Source organism: Trichomycterus rosablanca, chromosome 10 (assembly GCF_030014385.1).
Source record: "Trichomycterus rosablanca isolate fTriRos1 chromosome 10, fTriRos1.hap1, whole genome shotgun sequence".
In the NCBI taxonomy this organism is placed as follows: Eukaryota; Metazoa; Chordata; class Actinopteri; order Siluriformes; family Trichomycteridae; genus Trichomycterus; species Trichomycterus rosablanca.
This window is the reverse complement of record NC_085997.1, coordinates 18757933-18774934: the sequence shown is the minus strand read 5'-3', so window position 1 is coordinate 18774934 and position 17002 is coordinate 18757933. Positions and strand designations below refer to the sequence as shown.

The window sequence follows — 17002 nt, the reverse complement described above, 5'->3', positions numbered from 1 at the left end:
TTGGACAAAATAACTGAAACACCTGCCATTTTAGTGTGGGAGGTTTCATGGCTAAATTGGACCAGTCTGGTGGCCAATCTTCATTAATTGCACATTGCACCAGTAAGAGCAGAGTGTGAAGGTTCAATTAGCAGGGTAAGAGCACAGTTTTGCTCAAAATATTGCAATGCACACAACATTATAAGTGACATACCAGAGTTCAAAAGAGGACAAATTGTTGGTGCACGTCTTGCTGGCGCATCTGTGACCAAGACAGCAAGTCTTTGTGATGTATCAAGAGCCACGGTATCCAGGGTAATGTCAGCATACCACCAAGAAGGACAAACCACATCCAACAGGATTAACTGTGGACGCAAGAGGAAGCTGTCTGAAAGGGATGTTCGTGTGCTAACCCGGATTGTATCCAAAAAACATAAAACCACGGCTGCCCAAATCACGGCAGAATTAAATGTGCACCTCAACTCTCCTGTTTCCACCAGAACTGTCCGTCGGGAGCTCCACAGGGTCAATATACACGGCCGGGCTGCTATAGCCAAACCTTTGGTCACTCGTGCCAATGCCAAACGTCGGTTTCAATGGTGCAAGGAGCGCAAATCTTGGGCTGTGGACAATGTGAAACATGTATTGTTCTCTGGTGAGTCCACCTTTACTGTTTTCCCCACATCCAGGAGAGTTACGGTGTGGAGAAGCCCCAAAGAAGCGTACCACCCAGACTGTTGCATGCCCAGAGTGAAGCATGGGGGGGGATCAGTGATGGTTTGGGCTGCCATATCATGGCATTCCCTTGGCCCAATACTTGTGCTAGATGGGCGCGTCACTGCCAAGGACTACCGAACCATTCTGGAGGACCATATGCATCCAATGGCGGTGCCGTGTATCAGGATGACAATGCACCAATACAGACAGCAAGACTGGTGAAAGATTGGTTTGATGAACATGAAAGTGAAGTTGAACATCTCCCATGGCCTGCACAGTCACCAGATCTAAATATTATTGAGCCACTTTGGGGTGTTTTGGAGAAGCGAGTCAGGAAACGTTTTCCTCCACCAGCATCACGTAGTGACCTGGCCACTATCCTGCAAGAAGAATGGCTTAAAATCCCTCTGACCACTGTGCAGGACTTGTATATGTCATTTCCAAGACGAATTGGCGCTGTATTGGCCGCAAAAGGAGGCCCTACACCATACTAATAAATTATTGTGGTCTAAAACCAGGTGTTTCAGTTATTTTGTCCAACCCCTGTATATATATATATATGGAATAAAACGTATATATATATATGGGGGCCCCAAATTTTTTTTTGCACTGGGGCCCATGAGCTCCTAATTACGCCACTGGCCTTGCACCCACTGAAAAGCTGGGATAGGCACTAGCACCCCCAACTCCCCCGCACCCCGCGACCCTAATTGGATAAGCGGTTAAGAAAGTGAGTGAGTGAGTAACTTTGAGGAAAGTTCTGCTCATTCGATTCAGAGTCGACTCACAAATACGTTCATTGAGACGAATCGATTCACCAGAGAATTTAAAATACATACCTTACTACAGAACACATAACAAATTGGTCAAACACTTTTCTTTATTAAACACTTTGCTTTCCATGACTTAATGGTAATATGAGTGCATTATATCGGTGTATACATTTATTTATTGTGCAGTTTAATGGTCAGTTGGACCCACGTGATTAAAAGTTTGCTCTGGCGCGCTGTGCACCCTCTTGCGGATCAGACGCAGTTTTTTTCTGGAAAATGGCGCCTAGATGCTGTCCACCAACACACCAAGAGTGAACGCGACGACTGATAAAAAGTCCGGGAGTAAACCTGTGGACGCATTGCTGGATCCGTGGACTTAATTCCGAGCTGTTTGGTTGAGAATTCGAGTCAGAATGTCGCGCTGGGTGCCCACCAAGAAGGAAAAGTACGGTGTTGGTGAGTAGCTGAAGTTTTACAGGAATGAGTGGTTTGATGTGCGTTTTTCCTAACACACACACCCTGGTGTTACTTTTCCAGCTCGGTTATCTGCTTCTGTACTGGTTTATATCTCGGGGAAGTTAGTTCGGGTAACTGGGAACAGTTTGGGAAGTTCTGAATGCGTATTTGAATAAATGCAAACTCAGATTGGAGGAGTTTATTCAGCAGGGAATTGACACAGACGCACCTAGTTCCTACGGTTTCCTGTGTCCTGGGCCTGAACGGGAATGATGGAGCACTGATTACAGCGCGTTATGTTTGTTTATATTTCGGCTATATTTGCGCATTTATTTTGTAATAATAGTTGCGTGTGTTGTGTGTTTTTTGCGCTTTGTTTTGTAAACTTTTGCATTGTTCTGCGCTTATTTGTGTCTGTAGCTTAAAAAGTAACAAAGTTACTCACTCACAACACTGCGCATGTGCTGACGCCTCGTGTTTTGTGCGTGTGTTTTTATTATATTAGAATGTTTTTAAACAGTCCTAGTGTACATATTTGAAAAGTTTGCTCTTTTGGTTATAATAAACGCGTTCATGGTTCTACATGTTCGTGCAGGCTAAGAGAATGGAAGAGAATGTTCGGCTCGGCTCGGCTCGGCTCGGCTCAGCTCGGGTGCTGTTCGGTTATTGCAACTTTTTTTTTTTCCTCTAAACATCCGGGAATTCAGAGCTCAGCTTATAGCCACTCTTTATTATAGGCTCATCATAATCAAACCATCCATATATACACTAATATACATAAATAAATAAATCATCTACACCGATCAGCCTGATTAACCCTACATACTTCATACCGTGTTAGCCTGCCTTCACCCTGTTCTTCAATGGTCAGGACCCCCACAGGACCACAACAGTGTTGTGCTGTTATGAGTGACTCAGACACAGCAGCGCTGCTGGAGTTTTTAAATACCGTGTCCACTCACTGTCCACTCTATTAGACACTCCTACCTAGTTGGTCCACCTTGTAGATGTAAAGTCAGACACGATCGCTCATCTATTGCTGCTGTTTGAGTTGGTCATCTTCTAGACCTTCATCAGTGGTCACAGGACGCTGCCTATGGGGTGCTGTTGGATGGATATTTTTGGTTGGTGGACTATTCTCAGTCCAGCAGTGACTCCATCAGCATTTCTGTGTCTGATCCACTCATACCAGCACAACACACACTAACACACCACCACCATGTCAGTGTCACTGCAGTGCTGAGAATGATCCACCACCCAAATAATACCTACTGGGAGAATCCTGACCATTGAAGAACAGCATGAAAGAGGGCTAACAAAGCATGCAGAGAAACAGATGGACTACAGTAAGTTTTTGTAGAACTAAAATGGACAGTGAGTGTAGAAACCAGGAAACCAGGTTTTAATGTTATGGCTGATCGGTGTATAATAATATTATTCAGTGATCAAACTATCTATCTTTTATAAAGGCCTCCTTAAACTGCATAGTTTTGGGGATGGGGTGTGCAATACATCAGAGTGTACAGAGCATATTTGCATTTTTACCAAAGTGATTTACAGTACTGTGACAGTACACATTCTGAGCAACTGAGGGATGAGGGCCTTGCTCAAGGGTCCAACAGCAGCAACCTGGCAGTGATGGGTCTTGATTGCTAATCTTCCTATTAATCAGCCTTGTTATTTGAATGTGTGCTTGTCACTATTGAATTGTTCTACTTTGACAAACAGAAGTGATGCGTCACAGAGCACAATGAGCAATTGAGGGTTAAGCACCTTGCTCAGGGGCCCAACAGCGGTGGTGGCGAGGCTTGAACCGGCAACCTTATGATTACTAGCCCAGCATCTTAAACACTGAGTTACCACTGTGAATGTATCACAAAACAGAATCTGAGGTCTGAACATAGTTTAGGCATGCAGAACTTTTACAAATGAAAGCATGGTGGACTTCCCTGCCAAACTGCTGCATGCCACTCTACTATAGTTGCATTTTTAAGGGAAATCAAACCACTGGAGCCATAACTCTACTCCTATGCATTTTTAGTATATGATTTATTTACTTTATTATTGAGAACATATTAAGAACTTTACATGGACGATTTTTCAACCTGTGGGGAAGGTGTTTACTTTTAGGTAGATGTATGTATTTATTTGTTTTACATAAAGCTGCTAAATGAGAGTGCAGATAAACTGGCACAGAAGCCTTAAACACACAATTAACCCTTTAATGGTCTGCTTAACCATTTGATTGAGCTTACTTTGAGTCTAAATACTGGGGTAAAAATAAGCTGTATTTAAATGATCTTGTTTGGGCCATATCTACTCTTTGGCTGACCTGTGTTAAACTCAAAACTGGTAGATGGTTTTAAGAAAACAGCCTTTCTAATCTATATGTCAACTTGAAGTTAGAAGCTGAAAAATCATCCATGAAAGTTGCATCGTTTTTGTGATCATCTCAACTGTTTGGTAGAGGCTCATTAAAAATACTGTGTGCACTAGTAAGAAGTCCCAATAAACTAAGATTATTTTCTTGGTTAGATCATTAAAGGGTTAATGGACCATAAACTCTTTCCAATGGTCGCAAAACCCCTGACCACCGCCTACATAATGAACCTATGGCAAATAGAATGGTATAACAAGACCAGAAACAAACTACATGAAATATGCCCCACCATACACAACCAAAAAAAAGTAAGTAGACCAAGTAGTTCTTTCCAGATGCTACATCGGCCACACAAGACCCTTGTCCATCAACCATCTTTTAAATGAATACCCCAGATACAAACACACCAGACTAATACTTCAAATACTGAAATCCTTAAAAGAAACTTATAACCAAGAATATTTAGGTTTCTTACAAACACAGGATTGAAACCACACATCTAAAATCTTAAAGTTAGGGACAGCTCCAAAAAGCAAATATATTAGACCCAAACGAATAACACATCCTGCCATGAACATAACGTCGCTGCCCGATGAAAAACACGTATCTCCAAAAACCCAACTGACGGTGCAGACAAACCACAGATGGCACAGTTCAGCACAGAAATAAAAATATATCTTTATCAGGTCGTCAGTCAGTCGGTTTCATGTGTAAAATGGACTTGTGTGTGTTGTAGACAGCAAACAGGGACATACGTGGATTTCTTTTGATGAATTCTAAAGAGAACGTCCAACTTCCTGCACAGCCTGTTGTGTGTTCTTTTGAATATTGCTGGTATAAATGCATGTTTTACCATGAGCAGAGTCTAATATTACTATACTAGACTATACCTGGTCACAATCAGCACATTTAATTTAGCAGCTAATGGAGATACTCGTTAAACAGATTGCATGATTTTTCCATCTTTTCATTGATCATTTTGATATTAGCTGCTATGGACAGACAGATTTATACCCACAATCAACACCTGTAAAAACGTGAAAACCGCTAAAAGTGGAGATACGTGTTTTTCATCGCATAGCGACGATAATCTGTGTAACAAAAGGGTTAAAACAAACTAATGTAAAGCTACTTTATTTTAGATTCACAGCTTACTAAGTACATAACCCATATTAATATATTACGTACTTTTGGCAAACAGACCATAATGCTGTATATATATACTGTATATATTCTAATGATGGGATCATACTTCATGTGAATGCAAAGACTTTGTTATGCAAGATCATCTTCACCCATTTCAAAATCTGTTGATTGCATTTCATAATGCAGAGCGGGAACTAATTGCAGTCTGAATGTTGCGGTGACGGGCGCATATTACAAACACATTTTCCACATTGTCAGGTCGCTGTTCACTCAAAGAAACTGTTGTTAAAGTGGAAAGTGTTGAGAATGTGTGGATGAGCCGGTCATTCTCATAAGTCCTGCTAGGTAGAACGTTCATTAGGTATGTATTAGGGATGTTCATTAATAGGGATGTCCCGATCCGATCAAGGCATTTTTTAACTGATCGGTATCGGCTTTACTAAGGCCGATCCTAAGCCCGATCCTTTGTTTTACGTCAGCATGTTCGCTGTGTGGAAATACTTTAAATTGGAAAGTGAAACAAGTCCAACAGTGAAGTGTAATGTCTGCAATGCGAGCGTTTCACGAGGCGGTAGTAGCAGAGCTGCGTTCATTACTGTAGTATGAGTATGAAAACTTCAGGACCATAACATACAGCTTTTACGAGTTTACGTGTTACAAGACTGAACGACATCTCAGTATCAAGCACTCTGATTGGCTTAGTTATGTAACCGAGCATCGTAGTGATGCACTCGCTTAATAAAGAAATAAATATACGGTATATTCAATTGTCGGGAGCAGAACACTTTATTAACTTCTTCTGTTACGGTACCGAATAGCAGACAGCTAGTCATCGCGTTAGCCAAGCACGCTATTCCATGCACTATGGAAGCCCCAAAGGGTCAAAACACACTCACTTCGCGTAGAAACGTCCATCAAACCATTGTCACAATACAACCACAGAAAAATTTGTTACAGTTACAACACGCATACAAGTACGGTGGCTCAAACCAGATATCATTTAACCAAACGATCTACAATTACTACCAATTTGATACGGCACCTAAAAAATAGTCAGTCAGTCGAATACAGCGAGTTTATTATTATATGATGAAAAGAGGAACCGGCTGTCCGCTAACACGGCAGAGATGCTGATTTTCCTCAAAAAGAACCTTCACTTTATTTTGAGTGTTCCAGTTTTACTACTACAATTCTGCACTAAGTTTGTTTACTTTTATTTTGTAAAAATAAAAGAACATTAAGCAATAGCTTGGGTGCAGGCAGTTTTTTTTCCTACAGCACTGCAGAGCTAGTTAGTTGTTAAACATATACATTGGATTAATTTGAATAACTGTAATGCACTACACTGTAATAAAGTGTGCACTGTGTGAACAGTATTATCTAGTTCTTATCTAGACAATATCTAGAAAATACAAGTATCGGTTTAAGACTTGGTATCGGATTGGGATCAAAATTAATGATCGGGATCGGTAACGGGAACAAAAAAACGGGATCGGGACATCCCTATTATCAATCGATAACTAAAAAAAGAAGTCCATTGTTCCAGCAATGCTGTTGGTTAAAATGTCATAATTAATTTTCCAAATCGTATGCTGATTGGAATTGAGAGTGAAGCTACAGTTTTTCTCTCTCACACACACACTGTACAGGGTGCTGAGTTCTGACTCACCTTTACCCACTCTTAGTATGCACCCTCAGTTTTGTTTACAGATGTGCAGACAATAAAACATTTTAATACATTTGTATTATTTAAATTTATTGCACATCAAAATCCCAAACAGGATTTCATATATGAATCTGTATTATTTTTTACAACAGTAATGATCTTTTGCATCATGCCCCAGATTACAGGAAGAACTTAAAATAACTATGCTGATGTTTTCTGTAAGAGCTATAAGACACCGGCAACATCCCTTTTCTGAACAGGATGTTGATTTGAAACTCAGAGATGTATTATACACCGATCAGCCATAACATTAAAATCACCTCCTTGTTTCTACACTTACTGTCCATTTTATCAGCTCCACTTACCATATACTTTGTAGTTCTACAATTACTGACTGTAGTCCATCAGTTTCTCTACATACATTTTTTTTAACCTGCTATCACCCTGTTCTTCAATGGTCAGGACCCCCACAGGACCACTACAGAGCAGGTATTATTTAGGTGGTGGATCATTCTCAGCACTGCAGTGACACTAACATGGTGGTGGTGTGTTAGTGTGTGTTGTGCTGGTATGAGTGGATCAGTCACAGCAGCGCTGCTGGAGTTTTTAAATATCGTGTCCACTCTGTCCCGTCTTTTAGACACTCCTACCTAGTTGGTCCACCTTGTAGATGTAAAGTCAGAGACGATCGCTCACCTATTGCTGCAGTTTGAGTTGGTCATCTTCTAGACCTTCATCAGTGGTCACAGGACGCTGCCCACAGGGTGCTGATGACTGGATATATTTTTGATTTGTGGACTATTCTCAGTATAGCAGTGACACTTCAGCAGCGCTGCTGTGTCTTATCCACTCATACCAGCACAACAGACACTAACACACCACCACCATGTCATTGTCACTGCAGTGCTGAGAATGATCCACCACCTAAATAATACCTGCTCTGTAGTGGTCCTGTGGTGGTCCTGACCATTGAAGAACAGCATGAAAGGAGCTTACAAAGCATGCAGAGAAACAGATGGACTACAGTCAGTAATTGTAGAACGACGAAGTGCTTCTACTGGTGCTGGTCATAAAATTAGAATATCATGAAAAAGTTGATTTATTTCAGTAATTCCATTCAAAAAGTGAAACTTGTATATTATATTCATTCATTACACACAGACTGATATATTTCAAATGTTTATTTCTTTTAATGTTGATGATTATAACTGACAACTAATGAAAACCCCAAATTCAGTATCTCAGAAAATTAGAATATTACTTAAGACCAATACAAAAAAAGGATTTTTAGAAATGTTGGCCAACTGAAAAGTATGAAGATGAAAAGTATGAGCATGTACAGCACTCAATACTTAGTTGGGGTTCCTTTTGCCTGGATTACTGCAGCAATGCGGCGTGGCATGGAGTCCATCAGTCTGTGGCACTGCTCAGGTGTTATGAGAGCCCAGCTTGCTTTGATAGTGGCCTTCAGCTCTTCTGAGTTGTTGGGTCTGGCGTATCTCATCTTCCTCTTCACAATACCCCATAGACTTTCTATGGGGTTAAGGTCAGGCGAGTTTGCTGGCCAATTAAGAACAGGGATACCATGGTCCTTAAACCAGGTACTGGTAGCTTTGGCACTGTGTGCAGGTGCCAAGTCCTGTTGGAAAATGAAATCTGCATCTCCATAACGTTGGTCAGCAGCAGGAAGCATGAAGTGCTCTAAAACTTCCTGGTAGACGGCTGCGTTGACCTTGGACCTCAGAAAACACAGTGGACCAACACCAGCAGATGACATGGCACTCCAAACCATCACTGACTGTGGAATTTTTACACTGGACCTCAAGCAACATGGATTCTGTGCCTCTCCTCTCTTCCTCCAGACTCTGGGACCTTGATTTCCAAAGGTAATGCAAAATTTACTTTCATCAAAGAACATACCTTTGGACCACTCAGCAGTCCTTTTTGTCTTTAGCCCAGGCGAGACGCTTCTGACGCTGTCTCTTGTTCAAGAGTGGCTTGACACAAGGAATGCGACAGCTGAAACCCATGTCTTGCATACGTCTGTGCGTGATGGTTCTTGAAGCACTGACTCCAGCTGCAGTCCACTCTTTGTGAATCTCCCCCACATTTTTGAATGGGTTTTGTTTCACAATCCTCTCCAGGGTGCGGTTATCCCTATTGCTTGTACACTTTTTTTCTACCACATCTTTTCCTTCCCTTCGCCTCTCTATTAATGTGCTTGGACACAGAGCTCTGTGAACAGCCAGCCTCTTTAGCAATGACCTTTTGTGTCTTGCCCTCCTTGTGCAAGGTGTCAATGGTCGTCTTTTGGACAACTGTCAAGTCAGCAGTCGTCCCCATGATTGTGTAGCCTACAGAACTAGACTGAGAGACCATTTAAAGGCCTTTGCAGGTGTTTTGAGTTAATTAGCTGATTAGAGTGTGGCACCAGGTGTCTTCAATATTGTACCTTGTCACAATATTCTAATTTTCTGAGATACTGAATTTGGGTTTTTTATAAGTTGTCAGTTATAATCATCAACATTCAAAGAAATAAACATTTGAAATATATCAGTCTGTGTGTAATGAATGAATATAATATACAAGTTTCACTTTTTGAATGGAATTACTGAAATAAATCAACTTTTTCATGATATTCTAATTTTATGACCAGCACCAGTATATGGTAAGTGGAGCTGATCAAATGGCTACTGAAATGAATCATTAATTAATTTTACTTGTTAACTAATTAGCTAGACTTTTCTAGGCTGATTTTTGTGTCGTGGAAGATCGGAAACACAATGCTGCTTCACTTCATTGCCTTCAGGATGTGGGCTTTACACCCCTGGCAAATGCCATACTGCTTATTCAGGGGATTGGGTCCTAACCTTGTTGTCAGGCTCATATCTGCATTTTGTTAATGGTCCCAGTCGTTTACTGGCAGATGTTGCGCAATCATCCGAGGTCTGCATGCCCATACTTAGGGGGTTGTGAGGCAGCTTGGTACATTAAGGGCCTGGGTACAATGCAGGATTGCGACTCCAATCAAGAAGCTGGAAATAGAGTTAAAAATGGAAAACAAGCATGCATATTTAGAAAGATCTTGCACTGTGGGATAAGGGACATAGGTAAGCATGCAGCATATCCTAGTTCAGCTAGATTACAGACCTGACATATTTGCTGCTTGAGTGTCATTTAGCGATGTTAATGTTTAACTGATTGACTGATAACTGACAGAGAAATCATTTTCTATGTTGGTTAGAAATGTCTTTTAAATTTATTCCCAACAGCTGGTGGTTGATTTGAATGCAGAGTAAAGCAACAGATCTCTTAGTAGTACAGAGTGGGGTATGGAGCAGTGTTCATTTATGATTTACCAAACAGCCAAACTAAAACCTTTTTATGCATTTGTAAAATCTAAAAAAAGATTAAACAAAGAAACAATTACACATTGAGACCACAAATCAAAGCTGTTTTATGTTTGTGTGGTGTGTAACCATGTAAAACTCAATTTAATTATTTATAAAAGCTGGCGCAGTAATCTAATGTGCTAGCTTTCTACCACAGAGATCCTAAGCTCTAGAGTTTGATTTGAGCTCTGCTATCGACTAAATGGGTGCCCACACAAGACACAGTTGGTCGTGTTTACTGGGAGGGAAGTTGATAGGGTTCCTCATTACAAACGTAGTTGCGAATTGACTTTTAAAGTAAAAGTGCTGCATCACAGCAAGAAGGTCCTGGGTTCGATCCCCAGCTGGGGCGGTTTGGGTCCTTTCTTTGTGGAGTTTGCTTGTTCTCCCCATGTCTGCTTGGGTTTCCTCCGGGGTCTCCGGTTTTCTCCCACAGTCCAAAGACATGCAAGTGAGGTAAACTCGAGATACTAAATTGTCCATGACTGTTTGACATTAAACTTGTGAACTTATGAATCTTGTGTAACGAGTAACTACCGTTTCTGTCATGAATGTAAACAAAGCGTACAACTTGGTGTTAAAATCTTAATAAACAAACAAGTGATAGTGCTCGCTGTTAAACTTCGTCTTTGGCAAGTGAAAAGAAGCAGTCGGCGACTGCTCAAATATCGGCATGGACGCTAGATAGTGTGGCCCTCCTCGATCAGGGTGAGGGTCCGCACTGGTGGAGGAAGTTACAATCAGGGAATTGGACACAACTAGTAAACTAGTAAAAGGGGAAATGTGAAAAGAGTAAAATCAAAGATTTCCAACAGCTGACGCTTGACACATACTAACACACCTCCACCATGGCATTGTCACTGCAGTGCTGAGAATCATCCACCACCTAAGTAATACCTGCTCTGTCGTGGTTCTGACCATTGAAGAACAGGGTGAAAGCAGGCTTAAAAGATATGTAGAGAAACAAATGAACTACAGTGAGTAATTGTAGAACTACAAAGTGCTCCTATATGGTAAGTGGAGCTGATAAAATAGACAGTGAGTGTAGAAACAAAGAGGTGGTTTTAATGTTATGGCTGATCAGTGTATATGTTCTTTCTTAAAAAAAGGGACATATATTAACTTGGTTGTTAGTTAAATTGAAGATGATGTTTACTTTGCTTATTTCATATATCTTGAGAATCAGAAATGAAGTAAAAGCTTTAAGACGTGTGTAAGCACAGGCAAGCTGCATTTTATTCATGTTTAAACACGCTGCCACTTCAGGATGGGGTTTGGGATGCATACACGTATTAAGCAATAAGCTAGTGCGTCTGTCTTGTTAAGACACATCTGACTCCGCAAACATCCTAAAACAATACAACATCTTGTGCATGATCTGTGATATTCACTCCAGTATTACCATCTGAACAGTCATGGTGGACTGAAATCACAGTCACAGTGTATTTAACAGATTAATTCCTGAAGTTTGCACCTCATTGTAATCCTGAAATTAAACATGTCATGTACAGCTAGGACTTTTTATACCTTTCTGAGTATTTGTTGTATTGAGCTGGAATGACTTGTAACACACATGTGGCTTTGAGCAGGAAATCATAAAATTGTGGCATACTCCTGTCCTACATATTGTGAGACTGACACCTTTGAAAGGCTCTGGTTGATCACAGTGTTGTGGCCAACACGATAAGTCAAGTGTAATAAAAAAGTGTGATGCATTATTGCAGTGGGGAGGAAAGTTACACAGACCTTTTAACCACAAGCTGTGAGTCTGTGTGTGTGACGTGGTTCTTTATTACACTTTTGCACATAACTTTGAATTTTTCTGTCTTTTTTCTCCCCTAATCTAATCATGTCCAGTTACCCTGATTGCGTCCTCTATACTGATTCGACCCTTCGCCGCTGACTGAGGACGCCTCTCAACTGACATACGCCCCCTCCGGCACGTACAGTCAGTACAGACTGCATTTTTCGAGTCGAGTTCATACACCAAGGGCCCACACCCCCATCAGCATTATTCCTCAGCCCTGTGCAGGCGCCATCAGTCAGCCAGCAGGAGCCGCAGTTGCACCAGTTATGAGGACCTATGATCCGACTTTTCACCCCTATGAACAACAGCCAATCGTTGTTCATGCAGCCGCCCAGCCCAGTCGGAGGGCAGAGTTGAGATTCGATACAATGTATTCAAAACCCCAACTCTGGTGTGCTAGCGTACTTTTTGCCGTTGTGCCACCGAAGCGGCACTTTTGCACATAATTAACATTATGGAACATATTCTGTATATATAAACAGTACACCAATATTTTTGACTTAAGGAAAAACGTATACACCGAAGATCCAAAACATGCCTATTTCCAACACAATGCTTATTTAGTAACAGTTGTGTATCTTAGGTTCAGGGATATTTTGAATGTTGGGCTGGTAGTAGTAGTTGCTTGTAGTACGTATGTTGAACCAACAGATATAGGTAGCATAAAGACTTGAGTGACTGATGAGCTCCAGATCGTAATGGCCAGACAAATTGGTTCAAGTATGGTAAGTGGAGCTGATAAAATGGACAGTGAGTGTAGAAACAAGGAGGTGGTTTTAATGTTATGGCTGATCAGTGTATATGGAAATACCATCTCCTCTTGTCTGTCTTGTGACTCTTTTCTGTGGCATTTGCTGTTTATGGCATTTGCTGACACCTTTATCCAAAGCAGCTTACGGTTGTGATGGACCCCTGAGCAAAGTCCTGAAACTTCAATTTCACTTTTTATATCCAACAGTGACTGCATGGCAGTGATGGGGCTTAAAACAGTAACTATATGTCACTCACTCTTAATAACTTAACTGCTGAGGTACCTCTGCACTTGTGCCATTTAAATAAAAGATTATTTTGTAGACACTGACATTTGACAAAAATGCCTGATCTGCAATCCATGTTCCTAATCATTCTGTAGTTGTTTAATGAGGTTGAGGTCACAGAGGCTCTGTGCAGGCCGCTGTAGTTTCTTCACACCAATCATGTCAAACCACGTATATCAACCATGCTTTGCACATTCATTCAGGAAATACCCTGCCCCAAACTGTCACAAATTTGGAAGTCTGTGTTATTTATATAATTTATTTTATGCACCTGGTAGAGATGTGTGGCTAAAGCACAACTAATAATAAATTAAATGCGGTGTGCACATAATTTTGCCCATACAGTGATCACTAGCTCCCCCTTCCATCATTCATCTTTTTCCTTAACAAATCCAGTGATTACACATGAGAAACAGAGGTAATGACTGGCTTTCCAAGTGTCTAGCCTTCTTCCTTTAGGTTTGATTGACATTTGATAGGGAGTGGATGGAAATTGGTAATGGCCAAGTTAGGGTCCTATGAAATTGGTTTAGTTTTTTCAGTATTTTGATACAGTACTGGTTTATTAGTTTATTACTAAATAAATCAAAAATCAGCAATAAATTAAAATATGAAATGAAAGATTATGTATCTATTTGAACTTGCAATGTTGTAATACTGTCTTTTAAAATAATGTAATTCACAGTGTTGTTGATTCTGCCATTATAATTAGTGTTCTGAGCAAGTGCATGGCTGATCAGTTCTAGATGTAATAGCATGTTTTTGAGCATTTGGTTTTGTGGTCTTGGTTTAGTTATAATTTTATAGCTGTCGTAAAATTTTGGTGCTGTTGTGTGATGTCTCCACCTTTAGAAGCATCTATTATTTATGCAGTATGAATAAGGGTGTGGATATTTAGACCTGATATAGTTGTGACACGATTTATAGAAAGGCAGGGTAGTTTAGTAACGCATGTTTTAGTATAGTTTCTCTGGATTGTGGATTTTATAGGGTCCCACTTACTTGGGGCAAAAGTCCTGCAGTTAATGTAGATTTTGCTTTGTGTAGATTTGTGTTATGTTGCCTTTTTTCTCTGATATAGAAATGTAACTTGGGGCTATAACTACAAGACAGGTTGACTGATTTGTTGTTTACGTGGTATGTTTTTGCCAAAACTACGACTTAAATGAATGTTATCTAAAATAGAAATCCGTTTAGCCTTTAAGTGTTAAAATTCCACATTTAAATGTTTAAGCTATCCCAGTGCCTCTGGGACAAACTATAATACATGAAACTATGATGTATTATTTATAGACTTTATTTTACACAGTTAGTTAAAGCTTCCTAAAGGTAATGAGCAGTAAACTGCTAACTTATATGAAGAGGGTGGTCATGTTTTCCCTCTGGTGATCCACTAGTTAAATCAGGTGCATCTACTATCACAGCAACTGTGTAATAAAATGTAGTGTGCAATGTTTTTAAAATTAGGACTGTGGATACAGCATAACACTTCACAGTGCAGTGCGCTCCTTCAGAGCTGTTCTCCACTACTACTGGGACTGGTTTGGGATGAATAAAGCTCTAAAAGAAGCGTAAACTCTTACTTTAGCCGTGTTCAGGCATGTGAGTCAGGGCTCAGGTATTTCAGACAGTGCTCATTAAGAAAGGTGTGAGTAGCATAGGCTGCAATCCCATCAGGAATTTCTTACAGAAAAAAAATGAAGTTTGAATTTTAGATCAAGGTACCATGTAATAATAAGCCGTGTTGCTGTTTCTATCAAGCACACGTTTGAACACAAAGGCCAAGATTTAGTTGGGGCCATAACCTATTTTTGTCTGTTGTTTTATTGACATTTTACATAACCAATTTCAACAGACTCCATGTTTTTGTGTTGTGTGGACATGTGACTGGGACTTGAATGATTGTGATCAACAGCAGAACTTGCTTGTCTGTTAGATTGTTTTGTTAGATTGGGACTAAACAGCTGTTTGGCTGTAAGAAACCCAGTTGTTGGTAAGGTTGTTTGGTAAAAAAGGCTTCAGTTTGCTTGAGAACATAGAGTTTGGACCCTGGAGCAATGGTGGTCATGTAGTGCTGGACAATAATTCGATATCGATATATATCGCGATAGAAAATTTTTCAATAACGGTGATATGATTTTTAAACAAATTCGATCGATATGCATACGTCAGTGCGTGATGACGTACGGCACAGGCACGAAGCCGGTGCTCAGCGTTACCGCTCTGATTACACTCCGCTACAACACGGGGGATATTAGCGGCTAAATGAGTTCAACAGCTGTGAGTGAACGAGCATCCACAGTTAAAAAAGAAGCAGTAGAATAGTTGATAAGAGATGAAATACTAGACTCTTTTTTTCTGTATTCTTTAAGCACAACATCTGCTGCAGCAAATTCTGCAGCAACTCTTAAGCACTTTATATATTCTTTATCCTGGTTGAGCACTTTTGTTTGAAAATGTTTACATACAATTAATAATCAGTCCATGTTGTGGATTAAAGTTAGTTAAGACCAGAGGTGGAAAGTAACGAATTACATTTACTCGCGTTACTGTAATTGAGTGTACTCTTTTGTTTTTTGTGTACTTATACTTTTTAAAGTAGATTTCACAGCCTGTAATTTTACTTTTACTTAAGTATGTTTTGTATTAAGAATTGTAATTCGCTAAATTTTAAATAAGTAATAAACGCTAAAGAAATCGCGTCTGGGAAACTGCTGCAGTGAATTCTGTGACGGGGAGTCGAATCTTTTGTCTCGGTTCCTTTTAAAGAGCCGTATGTATACATAAAGCGCGAATCGATTCCTTTGTTTCAGTTTAAAGGGCCGTTCAATAGATTCAAATAATCCCCTAAATGTTTTAAATGTTGTATCAACATGTTTCTTCTATTATATTTGAATTAAAAACAACTATTGTGAGATTTATATCCACATGTCCTGTTTGCATTACACAGAAGAGCCCCCCCCCCTTGCTGTTAATAAAGTAACTAAGTAACGTTTACTCTGAGTACATTTTAAATGAGTTACCTTTTACTTGAGTAGATTTTTAGACTAGTAACTTTACTCATACTTAAGTAAAAATTCATTAAAGTAATATAGTACTTTTACTTGAGTACAATATTTTAGTACTCTTTCCACCTCTGGTTAAGACATATGTTAATATATTATATTATATATTGTCAAAGCTGATGTTTATTTGAGAATGATGTCGTGTTTTTGTCTGTATACAAATGCTGAATACAAGTAAAAGGTGAAAGCTAATTTATTTGTATTATTATTATTATTTCTAAAATATTATGTAGTTGTAAAGGGTGAGATTTCAGATTTCAGGTTCGCATGTACAGCCTTTCAATGTTGGTGTTCCTGGCAGATTTTCTGACATTTGTATTATTCATATCGATATCGGAATTATATCGTATGGACCGAAATTAGGAGTTATATCGTGATATAAATTTTAGCCATATCGTCCAGCCCTATGGTCATGTGGTTTAACCTGTTCCAGAGCAGTTGGTGTGTCAGGATAGGAAGGGTAAGATGCATTTATCATGAGGAGTACCCACTGTACTAGCATCTGAAGGCAGTGTTATGAATTGCTTTAGTTGGTCAGGTTGAGGCTGAAATAAAGTCAGCTGACTGTCTGAATGGCATGGGCA

At 39.9% G+C, this 17002-nt stretch overlaps 1 protein-coding gene across 2 annotated transcripts in view; it reads left to right on the top strand.

Moving 5' to 3' along the window:
- The first annotated feature begins 1760 nt into the window (after positions 1-1760).
- The window catches only part of dock1 (dedicator of cytokinesis 1), a 469250-nt gene continuing 454008 nt past the window's right edge, over positions 1761-17002 (top strand). For both annotated transcript variants that reach the window (XM_063002899.1, XM_063002901.1), the window contains exon 1: positions 1761-1925. In XM_063002899.1, the coding sequence (XP_062858969.1) occupies positions 1883-1925 (43 nt within the window). In that variant the 5' untranslated portion in view covers positions 1761-1882. The remainder of the gene's footprint in view (positions 1926-17002) is intronic.